At 39.3% G+C, this 12,685-nt stretch overlaps 1 protein-coding gene across 11 annotated transcripts in view; it reads left to right on the top strand.

The window, feature by feature from the left end:
• LOC138739359 (protein THEM6-like) overlaps window positions 1-5,958 on the top strand; it is a 45,723-nt gene extending 39,765 nt beyond the window's left edge. For 10 of the 11 annotated variants that reach the window (XM_069891239.1, XM_069891238.1, XM_069891237.1 and 7 more), the window contains one exon: window positions 5,400-5,958. In XM_069891239.1, coding sequence (XP_069747340.1) covers window positions 5,400-5,627 — 228 coding nt within the window. In that variant the 3' untranslated portion in view covers window positions 5,628-5,958. The remainder of the gene's footprint in view (window positions 1-5,399) is intronic. The other variant, XR_011342201.1, reaches the window with a different exon arrangement.
• Window positions 5,959-12,685: the final 6,727 nt, after the last annotated feature.

The following is a 12,685-nucleotide window of genomic DNA, read 5'->3' on the forward strand; positions in this document are numbered from 1 at the left end:
TAAAGTCTGAATGTAAAATGTAAAGCCATAATATAAGTTGCAGCAAGAAAGAAAGGTCCAAATTTTTTATTGTAAACCAATCCTGGGCTATGAGTTTCAAGTTTTTTTTGAAGACCATCAATTTTTATTTTAAGAATTAAAATGCCAAATTACCAACAATCAATAAATTCCCCCTACCTAGTGGAAATGAAACTGCAACATTCATAGAAAGCAAATGACAGCAAAGTGCTATAGCCAGAGATACACAATTCTAAGACCAATGGGTCAGTTTAAGATTCTCTGTTCTGCCACACCATGTCTTCAATGTGGTGGGCAATTGCTACCACTAGGAGGATGCTGTACTAACATCTCCATCCTCTAATATAGGAGCCCAGTGGGTTAATGTATTTGCATCTATGTTCAGCCACTGGAACAGTGAATGATTTATTTAGCCTCTTGCTGTCAAAACTGTCACAGAAACCATCTTCAGCCAATTTAATTCATTCTACATTTCAAGAAATGGCTGAATGCATGGGTTACAGCTAATACAGTGGGCCTTAACACCATTCCAACTGTAATGTCTCAGTCTAGCTGTTCCTGTTCATTGAAACCATTGACTAAAAATGGGAGTTGTGCAGATGTGCCCTGTCAACAAAATACAGGACAATTTCAATTTAATTATCACCATCTGTTTCCTCTCAAACATTACTTAACATTGCTGGCAATATTCCAGCACTTATCAAGTACTATTGGACACTGATACTTGAACTGCATAGTTCCAGACTTCATCACAGCCTTTGTACAAAAAAGAGCTAAATTCCAGAGGCAAGATGAGTCTGGCTATTCTTGAGACAGTACTTCATTGGGAATGATTTCAGAGTCCCACACAAATTATAGTTGATGGGAACAGGGAAGATTTGCCCATACCTAGTGCAAGGAAAGATGGCCATTGTTATTGTTGTGAGTTGCCTCACTGCAACACTTTGTTTTGGCTGTTTGTTAGGGCAATGTACTGGGCCCAGCCATCCTTGACCACTTCACAGTGATAATCTTTCCTTTATAAGGTCAGAAGAGGGGGTGTTTGCTTGGACCTTAAGGGAGGCTAGTGTAGAAATTGCAGAAATATTTAAAATGTCCTTGGTCATGGGTGTGGTGCTGTAGGATTGGAGGGTAGCTCATGTTGTTCAGTTGTTTAAAAAAGGTTTCAAAAGTAACTCTGGAAATGAGAGGCCAGTGAGCCTGCTGTCAGTTGTAGGTAAATTATTGGAAGGTGTCCTAAGAGATTGGCTATACAAGTAATTGGATAGCCAGGGACTGATTGGGGACAGTCACCATGACTTTGTGCATGGTAGATCATGCTTAACAAATCTTGTAGAGTTTTTTGAGGCGGTAACCAGGAGAGTTGATAAAGGAAAAGCTGTGGATGTTGTCTGCATGGACTTTAGTAAGACCTCTGACAAGGTCCCACTTGTGAGGTTCGTCAGGAATGTTCAGCCATTCGGTATTCATGCTGTGGTAGTAAACTGGATTTGAAAATGGCTGGGTAGGAGAAGCCAGAGAGTAGTGGTGGATGATTGCTTCTCAGATTTGGAGGCCTGTTACGAGTAGTGTGCCTCAGGGATTGGTGCTGGGACCATTATTGTTTGTCATCTATATCAATGATCTGGGTGGTAAATTGGATCAACAAGTTTGCAGTTGACACAAAGATTGGAAACATTGTGCTCAGTGAGGAAGGTTTTCAAAACTTGCAGAGGAATCTGGACCAGTTGGAAAAATGGGCTGAAAAATAGCAGATGGAATTTAATTCAGACAAGAGTGAGGTGTTGCATTTTCGAAGGACAAACCAAGGTAGGATATGCATGGTAAATGGTAGTGCACGGATGAGTATGGCAGAACAGGGGCATCTGGGAATACAGATGCATAATTCCCTGAAAGTGGTGTCACAGGTAGATTGGGTTGTAAAGAGTGCTTTTGGCATATTGGCCTTCATAAATCAAAGTATTGAGTATAGGAGTTGGGATATAATGGTAAAGTTGTATAAGACATTGCTGAGGCCAAATTTAGAGTATTGTGTGCAGTTTTGGTCACCTAATTACAGGGAAGATATCAATAAGAATGAAAGAATGCAAAACGATATACTTGAATGTTGCCAGAACTTCAGGAACTGAGTTACAGGGAAAGGTTAAACAGGTTTGGCCCTTATTCCCTGGAGAGTGGAAGAATGAAGAGAAATTTGATTCTCCCACTGAGGTTAGGTGAGATAGAAACTAGAGGACATGATTTTTGGGATGAAAGAGGAAAAGATTAGGGGGAATTTCTTCACACAGAGAAAGAAGGAGTGTGGAGCTAATTGCCAGGTGAAGTGGTAAGTGTGGCCTCAATTTCGACCATTTAAGAAAAATTTGGAACGATACATGGATGGAAGGGGTATGGAGGGTACTGTGTGCAGGCCATGGGTCTAGGTAGAATAGTAGTTTGGCACAGACTAGAAGGGCTGAAGGGTCTGTTTTCTGTGCTGTAATGTTTTATGGTTCTATTAAATATGTTCAATTCTATCTGAGACCCTTCGGGTAAAGAAACACTCTGTGGCTGCGAGGAACTACTATTACTAATGCTGCTTCTGCTTCATAAGTATCAGGCAATGACCATCTCCACTGAGAGAGAGAGTCTAAACACCTCCCCATGATATTTAAGTCCCTCCATTCACTACTTCAACTTCAACTCCCAACCAGTTGGGAGCTGGTGGTGTGTCCATGGGATATTACTAATCAATATTGACCAGAAGCTTAACTGAATTAACCAGATGAATACTATAGGTATGAAAGGAGATCAGAGGCTTGGTATTCTGTAACCTAATGCTAGACTTCCCAAAGATCAGGCTCCAGAACATGATTGAGCACTCACCATTTGCCATACTGAGTACCATCTAATAACCTCCATGAATCAAGCAAGTTGCTGTGGCTATGTGGTTAATACACTATCATTTCAACGCTTTAATTCCTCCATCAGTGCACTGTGACTATTGTGTATTATCTGTAAAATAAACTACAGATGGAATTTATTTGACCGCATTTCACAAATGTTCACTGCCCAGAAATGAAAGGCCAGCAGGCAGATTGTAGGAAAACCACCTGCTGGAGGTGAACATTACTTCCTTCATGGTCACATACATCTATCATTGGATCTGCACCTGAAATGACAAAGGCAGTAGTTCTTGGCAGGGCAGGTTTCACAACATAATAGTTTCATTAAGATGCTTCAATATGAAGGAATAGTTAAGTAATACACCTAATTGGTGTTCCCTCTGCTTTACAAACTCATGTTTTCCCTCTTGGTCAGTCTATCCATAATAGCTCCGTTCCATCTCACTCAGGATCTGGATATGAACTGCTTTTCCTCAGCGAGATGTTTTTCCCCCAGAGAATGATGGAAAGATGAAGGCAGCACCAGCGCAGGGGGAAGTGCATGAATATATGCACATAAATATTATGTACTGGGTGAAGGGGATGAACAGTATGTTGCTAGAAAGAGGAATGGAAAGAAAATGGCTGGATTGTGAAGTTAGAAGGAATCAACAGAATAGTTATCTGCTTGAGTTCTGATTTGGTAACAATTTCCAATGTTGTTTATGTTTTTGTCAGGGGATAATATATATTTTATGCCTTCATTTTATTCAAATGAATGTGGGTATTGGTGGAAAACTTTATGGGTTGCTAGTTCATTTCAGAGGGCAGTTATGAGCTAAAACTATTGTGTGGTCCTGGTCTTCCAGATTTTTTTTTCCCTAAAGGATGGGAGTGAACCAGTTGAGCTCATATGACAATCTTGCAGTTTCTTGGCCATTTGAGTAACTTCTTAACCAGAATATTTAATTAACAAAATTGATTAAATATATGAGATCTGAACTCATGCCATCTGATTCCTAGTTTCTGGAATACGTGTATGATTTTTCTGTGCGGAGTCAGTGTCAGTGGGAATATTGTTTTCCATGATAAAGAGATATGGATTACAGGTGTCTTAGTTGTATTGTGTAATGATAAGGCCGACCTTCATTAAACTACAGAAAATGTTTCATTGATTTGCTGATGGAGGTAAAGGAGAAAGTTGTGTGTTGAGGAAAGAACCAATCATCTTGTCAAATGGGCACAAAGGAGGCAAAGGGAACTCAGCCTGGTGAAGTGCAGTGATGCGAGGAAGCCAACTGAAGGTGCAATAAATGGTTGGATAATACAAAATGTGGAGGAACAGAGGAATCTTTTTGTATTTGATGGTTAGATTCTTCAACCATGCTACTGACACGATAATTTTGTTTCTCCTTTGGTAGCTGTGATTCTTTGCTGTTGAGTTCTCGTTGCTGGTGTGGAATATGTGTTCAGTGGATTCCTAACATTGAGCTATTTGCAAAGTGTGATGAAAACTACACAGGCTCTCTCTAAAGCATTCTTCATACATGACTACAGCTTCAGTTACATGACACAAGCCTTAAGGAAGGAGCAGTCTCAATGCAAAACCTATTGTTCACAACCAATGTTACACATTGCGCATGTTCTTTTGCAGATATTATTTTGAAATTGTATTGCCAATTACATGTGTTGTGAAGGATATTTGTTGGAACAGAGGGATTGGTAGTTTATAGAGATTCTCAAAATTGGATTGCTGCTTTGCAGATGGTTCTCAGGCAATTATGATTTATTATTGGAAAGAACATGTAAAAGTTTACATGGCTGCAACAGCAAATGTTCAATAACCATTGAGTTATCCAAATGCTGTGACCTGCAGCAAATTGCCCTATGTTGCAGATCTGTTATCACCTTAGCCTTAAACTATACTGCTGTGAGTATTTCTTGCACATTTTGGCCATGTGATCTTGTATTTCCATCTCAAGAGTTAAAGGTATGATTTGGGTTACTTTGCACTTCATTCTAAACAATTGTTCATCAGATTATTCCACTTCAGCTCATGCCCATTGTATTAGAAGTAGTAACTTTGATTGCAATTTTAAAATATAAACATGGTACCATTTAAAAAAAAAAAAGGCCATTTGGTTCAGCAAGACTTCTTTTGCAGAGCATCTATGGTCATAGCTTTCAGGGACAGTTGCAGCAAAATTTCTCTAGAACATGTTTTTAAAAAAAAAAGTCCTTCAAGTTTGTCAAACACTATCTTTCATTTACACCTCCTGTTTCCTTAAGCATTATTCATCCCACCCATCCTTTGGCTCCATTGGAGGAATATTGGCTGCACCAGATCTCATCTCTAATACTGTATTATTAACATGAATGTTCGGATTGAGTTCAACAGTCAGAGCAACAATGTGATGGTCTTTAGTTCACACTCTGCAAACATGAGTCCATGCAATCATTCCAACTGTGGCAACACTCTCATTATTGTATTACTGAAATATTATTCTTTTCCAACAGATCGTTTGCTGGGATGAAAAAGCTTTTTATATCGAGCAGGAGTTCATCTCCTGCAGGGACAGCTTTGTGTGTGCCACCATGTTGTGTCGACAAAACATATTGTACAGCACCCCAGATAAGTTACTGCAGCTCCTCTGTAAGAAAAAGGTAGAATGCCCAGATTTTCCTGAAGAGGTACAGTTGTGGACTAAGTATAACCTGGCCAGCAGTGCAAGGCTGAGAGCATAGTGATCTTAGCAGCAAGATAAACTACCTTGGGCAAGGAACCAAGGATGATAGCAGTGGTGTATCTCTTAAATGTTGACATTCTGCTCTAGGATTTTTTTTTTAATTTTAAGCTCCTGACCAAATAATTTATGTTTCAAGGAAAAGCTTAGATTCACATATGTGAACTTTGTTATAAATCAGTGACACTGGATGGCACATTCTTTAGAAATTATATTTATGCAAATTTTGTTTTGTGAACTCTTTATTGTTGATGTATTTTATTGACTTGAAACTATTCATATTTGTTTGGTGGAAATTGTCATCAATGAATAATTAAAATAATTATATCCACCTTGTCTTCCCTCAAAGTTCAGTGTAATTCTTTTAAGGCCGTGGTGATTTTTCACCAGAACAGTGACATCAAACCACAGAAAGGGATGAAAAGTACTGATCTGCCGACTGTCACCTGAATAAAAGAGAAAACAATATCTAGTGAACATTTGAAGACCAATTTAACAATCTGATTTAGTTTTCACATTGACCTTAAATGGTAACGTGGTATACCTGCCACAATTTGGCTGTTCAAAAGTCAATTAACAATTATAATGTACCGCATCATACATGGACACCGTGGCCTACTGTGCAGTGTTAAAGCCCTGCAGAAGGTAAGCTTTGAGGTTGAATTTTATGATTCAAGGAGATGCTCTTGTATCCATATAAAATATTCTCCAGCAGTACAGCACCTGATTAATTTTCTACTGTACATACTGCAAGTTTGAACATGATACCCATTTGGCTTGAGAGCTGGACTTAACATACAGCCAACGTCCTGATTATTTTAAGCAAACATTATATAGCTAATAATCCCCAAAATATGCAATCGACTATTCCTCAATTTGTGATGGTTCACTGTTGCTTCCAATAATTTATTGACACTTGGTCCTACTGTTGTGGAGTAGATGGGTTTGGTAAGATCCCAAGATGCAGTTAAAATCAGCACATGTGCCTGATACAGGCAGGGCAGCAGGTATGCAGAGAACCTTTCACAAAACTAAATTCAATGAGACATATAAACCAGATTGTAAAAGGTTTTATTTATAAATAAAAAGGGAAGTCAATGTGAGCCCCTCACATAATGGAGAAATTGTGAGGAAACCATGAGAAGTTGGAAGGACTCAGCAGGTCAGGCAGTACCCATAGTTGTGGTTAATCGACATTTTGAGTCAAGATCCTTTCTCAAATGGAAAAATTACACTGAGGAATGAAAAAATATTGAAAATAAACTTCAAATAATGGTGAAAATGTCCATAGTGAGAAAGGATCTTAGTAAAAAATTATTGGAGAAATTCACTACAGTGTGACATGCTCTTCCAAATCCAAGTTATGAAAATTCTTCATATCCTCAAGGTTTAGTCATCTTTGTTTACCAAACATTTGACATCTATTGGAGGTCTCGGTGGTGTGCTTTCTAATGTGGAATGTTTAGGGACAGGCTCTCAATCTAAGAAACTAAAAGGTACTACACAATTTTTAATTGCATTGGACTGGAGAATTTCAGGCGAAAACCTGTTTAGCAGCAAAACTAAAATGAGGCAAAACTTGAAAATGGTTCAAGCATTTTTCAGCAGCTTGGAACAGCTCCATGACCTTCCTTACAATAATGTGCGTGTTATGTTTTGGACCCTGACTGAAAATATTACAGCAAAAATTCTTTGCACAGAAAGGAAATTTATATAAGAATGACATATGAATTCCAGCATGACATTCGATGCCACAGTAAGTGGAATGTAAACCATTTACTGCAAAGATAATAAAATAAATCCCAAAAATATCTTAATCAAAGATGGAAGATGAGACTTACATGTTTCATATCAGAGCGGAAGTATCAAACGCAAGCATTAAAAGTGCAAAAAGCCTAAAAGACACTGCCAAATGTCAGGTAGACAAGTGTTGAACCACACCTCGATACAGATAGAGCCCCTTTTAAGCCAGACCAAAAATTCACCCAAAGGAGGTGACTAAACTGGATGTAACAGTAAGATATGACATTGACAATCAATCATGAACGAGAAAAGTGAAGAACATAAGCATCTCATCAAGATTTAATTGAACATTGGAAGATTAATATAATAGGGTGTGACAGAATATAGATATGTTTTTTGGAGATAAATTGGGGCAGGGTTTGTTCATGTAGGTCACATACAAACACTTTAAAACAGATCTTATTTAAAATACTGGAGCTCTGCTCATGCTAGACATGTTGGGGCCTCAGACCCTTTGCAAAGGCTTTGGAGAGTGCCCAAGAAACTTCACTAACGGATTGTTGTTTACAAAAAGGAAACAGATGAAAGAGCTTGTCTGAGCCACATATTGTCTGGAGGAGAACTTGTTCTAAGAGGGTCATGTGGTTTTGCAAGCAGAGAGAGTCAAACGGGCTTTCTCTCAGAGAGAGACATAGAGATCAGTTCCTCAGTGTTACAGACAGTAACAGCAGGTGGGACTGGAACAGGACAAGCTTGTGGAAAACCCAATTTTGGAAGATGGGTTGTGATTGCTTAGTTCAGCCTGGTCAAAGCCCTTGTGGTTCATGCAAGAGGAGAGGACTGGCTGTCTAATGTTTCATTTGAAATAAGAGAAACTAAAAGGCACTCTGTGGTGACCTGAAAGAAAGAGGTTATCAGCTGGAGAACCCTGAGGGGGCAAGTTTCGTCAGCAAGACACTGAAGTGGCTGATTAATAGGAATCAGTTGTGGATGTCCTGGAACAACAAATCTCTTTCTGAAAGCCAACAAGAACCTTCCTGAGCGGTAACCATTTACCTTTCAAGCACCAAAGCCTGATGCACCGTATAAGAATTGCCTTCAACCAGTGAACTTGGAGGAATGAGAAGTGAGATTGGACTGTGAATCAAAGAACTTTTCTAAACTTACATTACATAGACGTGCGCTTAGAATTAGAAGGGGGTTAAGTCAGTAGTGATAAGTTAAAGTGTGATTCTGTTTTCATGTTTAAAGATAATTAAAAGCAATTTTTGTTTAAGTAACCATTTGTTTTGGTGAATATCTATTTCTGCTGGGTTTTGGAGTCCTCTGGGATTGTAACACCAGTAAAACAAAACAAAGTCTTCAGTGAATGGCTAAAATGAAATTTTCTACTTTTTGAATAAATTAAACACAGAATCAAAAAATTCTAAAACAATTTGTACAAAGATCATTGTCAACTGCCCAAGTAGAATGTAAACCACCTTTTTTTCTTCAGGTATTAAAGAATTGGGTCATACTAATTATTTACTCAATTCTATACAGGCAAGTTCTTCTATCAACATACACTGGAACATCATCAACATACAGTGAAACACATGTAAAATTGGTTATTAACAATCATTGCCATTTTATGACTACCATTATGAACTGTATCATTATGACCAACTGCTCTGTACTGATGCCACAGAGTTTAGTGTGTATAGTTCCAAAGAGTCTGTCTCCCTCTGTGAAAAAAAAAGATACAGTAAAATGCCCCCTGCCACTGTAATTCTTTTTCTGGTCATCAGGTGAATATGGTTGCAGTTTAACATCTGCTTCAACAAGCAGTAATTTAGCCTAATTGTTAAGGAATTGTAGAAATGAGTGACAATTCCTTTTTGAAAGCCACAATTGAATCTGCTTTCCATCAATAAAAAGGATAGACTATTTCTCCTTTGTTCTGTCAGTGCCGGCTCTTTGAAAGAGCAATTGTGTTTATTCTAACAATGCAATTTGTAACTTTCTTATCCACAAATGCCTGTTCAAATTTCACTGAAAATTATTTATGAAATCAACTGCCACCAATTTTTTTTCAGACAATATCCCAGATACCAACAGTATCCTGTAATCAATTTTAAATCTGTGATCTCTGGTTATTTCACTTGCCAGACATCTGTGCTCGATTTCATCAAAACCTTTTCGCAAGGTATCTCACGTCTTATCCTTCTTGTCTTCAGAACAGCTTATTCCTAAAGTAACTTTGTTGAGCCTTTTTTAGGGTCTTTGCATCTATCCTGAAAGTGGTTAGGGTTTTATCTAAAGCCTAACAACTTTTATTTTTATGGGGCAGTTGACATGGACCTGATGGGCTGAATGTTTCATAAAGATATCAGTTTAAACAGCTGCTTTTAAAGACGTCTATTTCACAGTTTAATGGTTGAATGTCTGCAAATGGAATGATCCTTGAACATTAATTTCAAGTCTAATACTTAAAGTGGGAGTGTATTCAGAGATTTAAAGCCCACAGGATTATCACAGGAAACACCAAATTCACTGACTGGAGATACTGCAATTAAAGTAAAGTACAAAATTGCTGGAGGAACTCAGCAGGCCTAGCAATGCTGTAGGAGGTAAAGATATATAACTAATGTTTCTGGCTTGAGTCCTTTAGGTACGAGCAAAAAGTAGGCAGGCATCTGAATGAAAAGGCTGGAGGAGGAGGGAGAAGGGGCCATCAGGCAAAAGGCGATAATTGACCATGGATAGGACAGGAGAGGAAAGGTGAGAATTGATTGGGGAGGGGGGTGACTGAATGCAGAGATGGAGGGAAAGGGAAAGAGAGACTGAGCTAGAATCAACAGGATAGCAAAAGGGGAGAAATGGGGGACCGTTGAAAGTTGGGAGAAGTTGACATCAATGCCATCTGGCTGGAGGGTGCCCAGACAACACGAGATGTTACTCCTTCAATCTGTGGGCAGCCCCAGCTGGGCAGTGTATGAGACCAAAGACAGACACATTGGCATAGGAATAGGGCAGGGGATAGAAATGGGTTGCCACTATGAGATCCCTGCCTCTGCATTGCTCAGAGTGAAGGTTCCCCATGATGTGAACTCCCAATCTGTGCCCAGCTTCCCTGCCTCCACCCGATGTAGAAGAGACCACATGGGAGCTCAGACACAGCAGATTAACCCCACAGATCCACAAGCAAAGTGCTTCCCCACCCAGAAGGACCACCCAGGCTCCCGAAAGGTGCCAAAGGGAGCAGATGCAGTACCTCTCGTACACAGGTAGGTGCGCAGGAGGCAATCGGTGGAACAAATGTTTCTGACTCTGTTGGGTTTGGGTCATAGATCATCTACATTTTAAAAAATGTTTCTATTTATTGTCATAACGTTTTCCCCACCCTGGGCTTCCCAAAATCCTTCACCTGATACCTCCCTGCTTTGCACCCCCTCTCCTCTGTGCTTCTGCCCATTTAGCAACCTGATAATTACATTCTGCATTTACTCTGAATTTTGTCGAAAATGACAGGTTTTATGTTATCTGCAATTTTCCAAATTGTGCTTCGTCTGGATTGAGAATATTTTTAAAAATTGTAGAGTAGATTTACAGAGCTCAAATTGATCTGTAAACTACTGGTACCTCCCAGTCTGAAATAATTTATCCAGCCATCATCTACTCTGCTTTCTGTCATTGAATCTAGTGCTTTCTGATGTAATCCTATGGATTCTAAATTTAAATTTAAATCTCTTAAGATACACACTTTAAGCATTAGACGAACAATTAATTCTCAGTGCTTATTCCTTGTTATTGACGTTAAACAATGATACACTGCCTTTAAAATCAGCAAAATTATTTTGCTAGGAATTGACTTGGATTCATCAGTGTATTTGGACTAGAAGCTGATGGAGCTTAGTGCAGCAACTAAATATGCCTCCAACCCACACCCAGATGGGCTGAGGTCCCTTTGTTTCTTCCTTGAACAGAGGCCCAACCACCTCATTAGAGGCTATGAAAATAATTTAGAAAAGAACTCCAAAGATTGGGAAAGTTTAAATTCGAGCCACTTTATGGAACATTTTATTTTCTCCAAGGTTAAATATGACATCATATCATAACCATTGATTATAAGTGGGCAGGACATCATCTGATCAAAGTAACTCATCTCGCAGTAAGAGAAACAAAGGCCTATAAATTACATTGCAATGAATATAATTTCACTACCTTCTGTTCAACCATCCCAAACAAGGCCACCAATGGGTCTGGTGCTAGGTTAACATTAATAATTATTGTTAAAGTACGAAAAACCTTTTCCCAATACTTCACAAGGGTTGAACAAGACCAAAACATATGATTTAGTGATCCATCTTCATTCTTACATCTGTCACAGAAAGAGCTAATAGGATAAATACTAGCTAATTTAACTTTAGACATACAACTATGAATTGTAAAAGGCACAAAGATATATATTAACCAACTTAAAAAAAGAGATCCAAGAATCATCAGAAATAGAAATATGGAGGTAGATATAATAATACCTAATATATAATGGAGGTAGAGATAGATATAAAACCAATGTTTCAGGCCTGAGCCCTTCATCAAGGTATGAGCAAAAAGTAGGCAGGCACCTGAATAAAATGGTGGGGGGAGAGGAGCACAGGCCCATAGGCAAGAGGTCATAAGTGGATATAGGTGGGAGGGCACAAGAGAAAACAGCTGCAAAGGTATAGGGGGAGGGGATGGCTCTGAATGGAGAGGGAATAGGGTGGAAAGGATCAGGGGGATGGGGAGGCGAGACAGAGAAACGGGCATGGCCTAATGGAAACCAGAAGTCAATGTTAATGTAATCCAGTTGGAGAGTGCCCAGATGGAATATTAGGTGTGGCTCCTCCAACATGCAGGTGGCCTCAGTCTGGCAGCGCTTGAGGCCTTACAGAGATCAGTACGGGAATGGGGGGGGGGGTGCAGATTGAAATGGGTTGGCCACTGGGAGTTCCCCATTATTGCTTAAAAAAACAATCTCCCAAACTGTGTACACTTTCCAATGTAGAGGAGGCCTCAACGGGAGCACTGGATTCAGTAGATGACTGCAAGTATTGCTTTATTTAGAAGGACTGTGGCCCCAAATGGTGGTGAGTGAGATGTGGGCACAGTGGTTGATACCAAGAGCTGATTAGTGGGAAAGGATGCGTGGATGAGAGTGTGGAAGACAGAGAGGGAAAGATTTGTCTGGTGGTGAGTTGTAAGTTATAGAAATTGTGTTATATGTTAAAATATGTTAAATAAAGAGGCTGATGGGGTTGTAGGTGAGGACATGGGGAATCCTGTTCCTTGTTG

This window comes from Narcine bancroftii, chromosome 7, assembly GCF_036971445.1.
Source record: "Narcine bancroftii isolate sNarBan1 chromosome 7, sNarBan1.hap1, whole genome shotgun sequence".
NCBI lineage: Eukaryota > Metazoa > Chordata > Chondrichthyes > Torpediniformes > Narcinidae > Narcine > Narcine bancroftii.